Source organism: Schistocerca piceifrons, chromosome 1 (assembly GCF_021461385.2).
Source record: "Schistocerca piceifrons isolate TAMUIC-IGC-003096 chromosome 1, iqSchPice1.1, whole genome shotgun sequence".
Lineage (NCBI taxonomy): Eukaryota > Metazoa > Arthropoda > Insecta > Orthoptera > Acrididae > Schistocerca > Schistocerca piceifrons.
The window spans coordinates 708,516,879-708,525,748 of NC_060138.1; the positions used below are offsets into that span (position 1 = coordinate 708,516,879).

General features: G+C 38.1%; 1 protein-coding gene across 3 annotated transcripts in view; it reads left to right on the forward strand.

Moving 5' to 3' along the window:
- The window catches only part of LOC124710756 (protein unc-13 homolog 4B), a 178,828-nt gene extending 172,384 nt beyond the window's left edge, over positions 1-6,444 (forward strand). For all 3 annotated transcript variants that reach the window (XM_047240952.1, XM_047240951.1, XM_047240953.1), the window contains 3 exons: positions 2,160-2,283; positions 2,364-2,560; positions 6,107-6,444. In XM_047240952.1, coding sequence (XP_047096908.1) covers positions 2,160-2,283; positions 2,364-2,560; positions 6,107-6,198 — 413 coding nt within the window. In that variant the 3' untranslated portion in view covers positions 6,199-6,444. The remainder of the gene's footprint in view (positions 1-2,159; positions 2,284-2,363; positions 2,561-6,106) is intronic.
- Positions 6,445-8,870: the final 2,426 nt, after the last annotated feature.

Here is an 8,870-nt window from a genome sequence, read left to right on the forward strand (position 1 = left end):
ATTATGATAAAAAAAAACCTCTGCACTGAAATTTATTGAAGGAAATCAGATGAGCTAAAAGAAACTGATGTAGATGAGGGTACAGCAACTGTTATATCAGATTGATGGCTTATCTTTCTTACCAAGAAGCAAAAGAATCTGCTAAGATGGCATGAAGGACAGACTTTGATGATCACTTGATAATGATGTCTGCTTCCAGTGCATAATTAAGAATTAGACTGCTTTGGTATAGTTATACCTTTCCTGAAAAAAAAATTAAAGCAACCAGAATGAGAGGAGGAATCAAAGTGTAACTTCAGGGGTTGAGACGGTATGTAATGTTATTTCAGTGATTGCAAAGAACTGTCAGCATTCACAATGAACTTGCCAGTATGAGTCTACTTTCCAATATGACACTGCACCACCTCTGGCCAGGATGCATGTGCTGATTCGGATTGGAAGGTATCATAAAGCCATTGTATTTTCTCCTGAGGCAAACTGGCCCACAACTTTTGCAATTTGGCCTTTATGTCATAGATAATGACACTGTAATGGAGCTGATACCTGAACTGGTTCCACATATGTCCTATTGGGGATAGAGCTGGGGATATTGCAGATGATAGGAGAACTTCAACATCACACAGACAGTTTGTACAAATACATCTCATGTGGACAAGTGTTGTCCTGTTGAAAACTGGCACCATGATACTGTCACATGAGATGGAACAAAGATGATGCAGAACATCCACGACATACAGACGTGTCATCATAGTTCGCTCTATCACAACCAGTTACCACCTGAAGTCATAAACAATGTCCCCCACCATGATGCCAGGAGTAACACTGCTGTGCCTCTTCAAAACAGTAGAAGAATGGGTCATTTTCCCAGGTTACTACGATGGCCATCAACAGTGTTAATCTGGAGCAGTGCACAACTGTAATTAATCACCGAGCACAATGCAATGCCATTCATCAGCGGTTCATGCTTTCCTGTCATGGCATGATTCTAAATGCATCTGTGTGTTGAGGTGTTAATGGCAGTCTATGCATAGGACGGTAATTCCATAGTATGGTTCTGTAGTATGATGCACAATGACACAGAATGTTGCAGGGAGACCATTACAGTTCTTGGATGGCAAGTACACAAGTGAAATCATTACATCATGTCGTGCACAGTACAGCAATCCTCCCTTGTGGCCTGGCATCATCGGCAGGGACCTTGATGTTGAGTATGAGTAGCATGATGAGAGACAAATGGAGACCCACAATGAGGTTTTTTCGTATTCTGACAAGTGCTGATAATGCCGTATCGCATGAGTATGCATCTTCATCTCCATTACAGTGATAACCCAAACTGTGGTGTCACCGCCAGACACCACACTTGCTAGGTGGTAGCCTTTAAATCGGCCGCGGTCCGTTAGTATACGTCGGACCCGCGTGTCACCACTATCAGTGATTGCAGACCGAGCGCCGCCACACGGCAGGTCTGTACAACCGACTTTGCTAGTGATGGTTCACTGACAAAATACGCTCTCATTTGCCGAGACGATAGTTTAGCTTAGCCTTCAGCTACGTCATTTGCTACGACCTAACAAGGCACCATTATCAGTTACTATTGATATTGATTCATGTACTGTCAAGACCGACATTCTTCATTAACGGATTAAAGTTAAGTATTCCACCAGCTACGTCCGTTTTTCTAAATTCTAATTTCCTTGTCCTGTTCCAGACCTCACGCCAGCCTGCGTGAGCTAAAACGCGTGCCTTTCGGCCTCCTCTAATAACTCGGTGTTGGCTCTCCTGCCAACCAAAACACAAACAACACTTAAACATGAACAACATTAATGCAGTCTGGTGGCTGTTCTGCCTGTCACAGAGAATTGCAGTTCTAATCATTTACATAACAATTGATGGTGTTTACATGTACAAAGTTACACTGACATTAGACCATGTCTTATAGATACTTCATCTTTTTTGTCAGGCAGTATAGGTGTCTGTGGTACTGAGAAATATTTTTATTTCAGTTTTCCCTCAAAATTTTATCATAACTGAAAAAAAAACTACCATTTGATTTATTCCTTTGGTATTCATTTGATTAAACATTATTTGACACTTTTTCCATGTGTATTATTGTCAAATATAATCTCAAAAGTATATTGAAGTGTTAAAATTTCTTTCAGGTTCCTGTGACCCTTATGTAAAGATACACTTACTGCCAGAGGAAAAATTTGGTAATGTAACCAAGCCAAGAACAAAAACACACAAGAAAACAGTTTTTCCATTATATGATGAAACATTTACTATGTAAGTAAAATGATGGTGCTTTTGTTAGAGGTGTATACTTAAGAGATTCTGATATTGCTGAACATTATTTTGTATTTCAGAAATTTAACACCAGAGCAACAAGGAATCAAAAATGGTATTGTACATTTTGTGGTTAAAGATCAAGACTTCATTGGGGCAAATCAGTTTATCGGTGAAGCATACATTGCATTTGCAGATGTTCCACGTACTGACATGACAAAAGGGCTTGAGGAACTGGAGCAGATTCATCTCAAGTTGAGCAGACCAACTCGATTTGGTAGGCTACAGAATGATCTCTTCTACTTTAGTTTTTCAATATTTTATAATAAAAATGACTGTTAAAAAACACATCTGTTTTAAAAGGCAATGCAACACTGATACAGCATGCCTCCGAACATATTTCTCTTACTGTGTTGAGTAATTAGCTTATTTTTACTACAAAGCTTCCACCTATAACACTACAGGTAAACATAGGAATTGTTCCTTTGAAAAGGATGTAACAGATTTTCTTCCTAATTATTTGAAGCCCAGAGTTTTTGCCCAGTCTCTAATGACCTGTAATCAGTGGCATGTCAAACATTAATGTTCCTTTCTTCTTTCCACTTAATTATTTTACTGTATAGTATTATATGAATTAATTGTCACTTGACAGCATGCAGGCTGGAGTGCTGCCAACAATAATATACCAATGCACAAATATTGGTCCCTGGCAATTCTCAAGTCGGGATATTTCTCATTACTTGTCGTCGTTGTTGTTGTTGTTGTTGTTGTGGTCTTCAGTCCTGAGACTGGTTTTCTGCAGCTCTCCATGCTACTTTATCATGTGCAAGCTTCTTCATCTCCCAGTACTTACTGCAACCTACATCCTTCTGAATCTGCTTAGTGTATTCATCTCTTGGTGTCCCCCTACGATTTTTACCCTCCACGCTGCCCTCCAATGCTAAATTGGTGATCCCTTGATGCCTCAGAACATGTCCTACCAACCGATCCCTTCTTCTGGTCAAGTTGTGCCACAAACTTCTCTTCTCCCCAATCCTATTCAATACTTCCTCATTAGTTATGTGATCTACCCATATAATCTTCAGCATTCTTCTGTAGCACCATATTTCAAAAGCTTCTATTCTCTTCTTGTCCAAACTGTTTTGCTTTTGTTGATGTTCATCTTACATCCTCCTCTCAAGACATGGTCCATTCCATTCAACTGCTCTTCCAAGTCCTTTTCTGTCTCTGAGAGAATTACAATGTCATCGGCGAACCTCAAAGTTTTTATTTCTTCTCCATGGATTTTAATACCTACTCCGAATTTTTCTTTTGTTTCCTTTACTGCTTGCTCAATATACAGATTGAATAACATCGGGGAGAGGCTACAACCCTGTCTCACTCCCTTCCCAACCACTGCTTCCCTTTCATGGCCCTCGACTCTCATAACTGCCATCTGGTTTCTGTACAAATTGTAAATAGCCTTTCGCTCCCTGTATTTTACCCCTGCCACCTTTAGAATTTGAAAGAGAGTCTTCCAGTCAACATTGTCAAAAGCTTTCTCTAAGTTTACAAATGCTAGAAACGTAGGTTTGCCTTTCCTTAATCTTTCTTCTAAGATAAGTCATATGGTCAGTATTGCCTCACATGTTCCAACATTTCTACAGAATCCAAACTGATCTTCCCCGAGGTCGGCATCTACCAGTTTTTCCATTCGTCTGTAAAGAATTCGTGTTAGTATGTTGCAGCTGTGACTTACACATCTGTCAACACCTGCTTTCTTTGGGATTGGAATTATTATATTATTCTTGAAGTCTGAGGGTATTTCACCTGTTTCATACATCTTGCTCACCAGATGGTAGAGTTTTGTCAGGACTGGCTCTCCCAAGGCCGTCAGTAGTTCTAATGGAATGTTGTCTACTCCGGGGGCCTTGTTTCGACTCAGGTCTTTCAGTGCTCTGTCAAACACTTCATGCAGTATCGTATCTCCCATTTCATCTTCATCTACATCCTCTTCCATTTCCATAATATGGTCTTCAACTACATCGCCCTTGTATAAACACTCTATGTACTCCTTCTACCTTTCTGCTTTCCCTTTTTTGCTTAGAACTGGGTTTCCAACTGAGCTCTTGATATTCATACAAGTGGTTCTCTTTTCTCCAAAGGCCTCTTTAATTTTCCTGTAGGCAGTATCTATCTTATCCTTAGTGAGATAAGCCTCCACATCCTTACATTTGTCCTCTAGCCATCCCTGCTTAGCCATTTTGCACTTGCTGTCGATCTCATTTTTGAGACGTTTGTATTCCTTTTTGCCTGCTTCATTTACTGCATTTTTATATTTTCTCCTTTCATCAATTAAATTCAATATTTCTTCTGTTACCCAAGGATTTCTACTAGCCCTCATCTTTTTTACCTACTTGATCCTCTGCTGCCTTCACTACTTCATGCCTCAAAGCTACCCATTCTTCTTCTACTGTATTTCTTTCCCCCATTCCTGTCAATTGTTCCCTTATGCTCTCCCTGAAACGCTGTACAACCTCTGGTTTAGTCAGTTTGTCCAGGTCTCATCTCCTTAAATTCCCACCTTTTTGCAGTTTCTTCAGTTTTAATCTACAGGTCATAACCAATAGATTGTGGTCAGAGTCCACATCTGCCCCTGGAAATATCTTACAATTTAAAACCTGGTTACTAAATCTCTGTCTTACCATTATATAATCTACCTGACACCTTTTAGTATCTCCAGGGTTCTTCCATGTATACAACCTTCTTTCATGATTCTTAAACCAAGTGTTATCTATGTTGTGCTCTGTGCAAAATTCTACCAGGCGGCTTCCTCTTTCATTTCTTACCCCCAATCCCTATGCACCTACTACATTTTCTTCTCTCCCGTTTCCTACACTCGAATTACATTCAACCATGACTATTAAATTTTCGTCTCCCTTCACTATCTGAATAATTTCTTTTATTTCATCATACATTTCTTCAATTTCTTCGTCATCTGCAGAGCTAGTTGGCATATAAACTTGTACTACTGTAGTAGATGTGGGCTTCGTATCTATCTTGGCCACAATAATGCGTTCACTATGCTGTTTGTAGTAGCTTACCCACATTCCTATTTTCCTATTCATTATTAAACCTACTCCTGCTTTACCTCTATTTGATTTTGTGTTTATAACCCTGTAGTCACCTGACCAGAAGCCCGATTAAGGGATCTGACATTCCACACTCCGATCCGTAGAACGCCAGTTTTCTTTCTCCTGATAACGACATCCTCTTGAGTAGTCCCCACCCGGAGATCCGAATGGGGGACTACTTTACCTCCGGAATGTTTTACCCAAGAGGACGCCATCATCATTTAATCATACAGTAAAGCTGCATGCCCTCGGGAAAAATTACGGCTGTAGTTTCCCCTTGCTTTCATTCGTTTGCAGTACCAGCACAGCAAGGCCGTTTTGGTTATTGTTACATGGCCAGATCAGTCAATCATCCAGGCTGTTGCCCTTGCAACTACTGAAAAGGCTGCTGCCTCTCTTGAGGAACCACATGTTTGTCTGGCCTCTCAACAGATACCCCTCCGTTGTGGTTGCACCTACACTACGGCTATCTGTATCGCTGAGGCATGCAAGCCTCCCCACCAACGGCAAGGTCCATGGTTCATGGGGGGGAAGTTTTTAATAAGAGGTGCAATTGATTCTGATGTGGTTCATTCATTTCTTTAAAACCAGCTTATGAAAATTTAGCTCTGCAATGCCTGTAGCTAGTTATATACTAGTATCTATTGCTTCCTAAATTTGGTATATTACTCTGGAAACTTGTTACAAAGAATATTTATTTATTTTTTCAGAGTCAAGAGTTCTGAGAGCTTTGGAGAACAGACAAGAAAAACTGGCAAAAGATTTTATTAAGAAGCAAAAGGCAAAGATCATTGACAACTAAATTATAATCCATCCAAATCTTTAGGGCTGAAGTGGTAGCTACATGTGATAAATGAACTTCATTTGGTGGTGCCATGATAAACTGACGTACTGTAAAAACTTGTTCATTTATGAACTTTTTCGTGACTTTATTGAAAGTCTTATTTTGTACAAATTTGTACCTTGAATGTATTTAAGAACTTTTGTAAAGACTGCAATGTATATATATTTATAACTAGATAGAATAAATGTTACAGCATTTTTTAAAGATGTGTATGATGAAGCCCAACCTTAAAAATTGATATGGTAAAACTGATGTTTAAAAACATTGTTTGTGGTATTACATATTACCAGGTTACAAGCAGTACTTTAAATTTATGTTTTCATATTTTGTTTACTTATTCATTAGTTTTTTGACTGGTTTAGCACACCCTGCCACAAATTCCTCTGCTGTAACAAGCTCTCTGTCACAGAATATCACTTGCACCCTATGTTCTCTCATATCTGTTGGGTGTGTTCCACTCTTCTCTTACAATTTTTACTCTTTACAGCTGCTCTTAGTACTTTGGAAGTTATTCCCTGATGTGTTAACACGTCATATTAACCTGTCTCTTCTTCTTTCCAGTCTTTTTCATGTGTTTCTTTCCTCAATGATTGTGTGTGTAGGCTCCTGATTCCTAATGCTGTCAGTCCACTTTCCTTCTATGACACCATGCCCCGGATGCTTCAGTTCTCATCTTTTCTGGTTTTCACACATTTCATGATTTGCTACCATACATGTTGTGCTCCAAATGCACCTTCTCAGAAATATCGTCCTAAAATTATCTCTGATGTTTGTTGCTAGGAAATTTCTTTTGCACAACACTGCCCACTTTGGTGGTGCTAGTCTGTATTTTTATATCTTTGCTTTGTCTGTCGTGTTATTTTGCTTCCAAGTTCCTTTACTTCACTTTCATCATGGTCACTAATTTTAATGATAAGTTTATTGCTTATCTCTTTTTTGATGCTCTTCAATATTTTCACCTTTCGTTTGTTTACTCTCAATCGACATTATGTACTGATTACTGTTCATGCTATTCAACAGATCCTGTAATTCTTCACTTTCACAGAGGAACAGCCATGTCATCACTGAATCTTATGGGTAATCTCCTTTTGCCCTCAATTTTAATCCCTCTTCTTGCAATGTACCCATTACCTGTAATACGCTCAGTTCCACATGTGTTGAAGTCTCAATCATGATGTTATGGGATAACATATTGGAAACCTACAATAGAAAGGATTGTGGCCAAATTAGGTACATAATACTGTAATTAAAATTAAGTGGCCCCTTCCCACTTTATCTGCACATAGAAGATTTTGATAGCCAGTTCCACTCATATAGTACACAGTTAAAGGGAATTGCATTTCATTCCATAAAGTTGTCCCTTGTCCACAATATAGTAACTTGGTTTTGACCCAGTGAGAAACTGTTGAACATGACAGGATTAGAGATATGACATTAACAGTGAACACATTATAGTTTTCAATAAAATCACCAGAATTGAATACTGCATCAAAATAGTAACATTTTGTGCAACATTACCACTCAGTGGGTGCATGTGTATTAATCTACATGAACCTTTTATTGAGAAGTTAGTCACTAGCTTGTTTGACACTTCCCACTACAAAGATGTTACATTCTTAATAATGTGCATGAGACATATTCATACTTACCAAAATAGTTACTTTCTGTACAAATGCTAAAACCAACATGACAGTGTTACAAGATTGCTTGTTGGTCACAAACTTTCAGATATATAGAAGTTGTGTATATAATATTGGGATGGAGACATTGACTCAAGATGTTAACATGACAAATGAATCCTGGAAACTGGAGATTTTTGATTGAGGTGGGCTATGTAAAGACTGGCGCACAGGTATTTGTTATTCTCAAACTACACAATGTTTTTAAAATGAGCTAAGTTGAGTTTTAACTGGACTAAAAATCCCAACCATTATTTAGTTCATGGAATGTGTAGAAGGTTAGTAAATTATCAAAGTATATAAAACCATCTTATGTGTCTGTGTTCGCAATACCTTACATAGGTAAGGCTTCTGTCTTGAAAATTATATAACATTATGTTAAATTATTCAAAATCATAATTAGTGGCATAACCAGTCAGTGACAGTTGTCAACTGATTCAGAAAATAGTACAGTATAGTGCAGTGTCAATGTTCATAACCTGGTAAGCCCAAGAGTAAACTTGGCACTGGAAAATTGTGAACATCTGAGCTTTAAATGTCAGTTATCTTCTAAGTATGTTCACAGAATGAGTGGAATGAGTGTTTTTGAATAGATACTGGCAATATTTCAGATTCTGTCAGTCAGTTCAAAATGTTCTTTCATATGTATTGTTGTAGAAGTTTCAATAAGCCAAAACTTTTCATTACTCAAACTTTTAGTAAAACTAAAAGCATCACTGAGATAAGCAAGTTCAATATAATCAACTGGATAATAAATTTAATGAAACTGCACTTCAATAACACTTTGAAATATTAATGTACATATTTCATACACTGAAAATAAAAAATAAAATAAAATAAAAAAAAAAACCACCACCAAATAGGTGCGATAGTTCTCACACTTACTTGTCCTTGCTATCTTTGTGACTATGTGGATGATAATTTTCCAAAAGTGTGATGTTATGTCTCCAG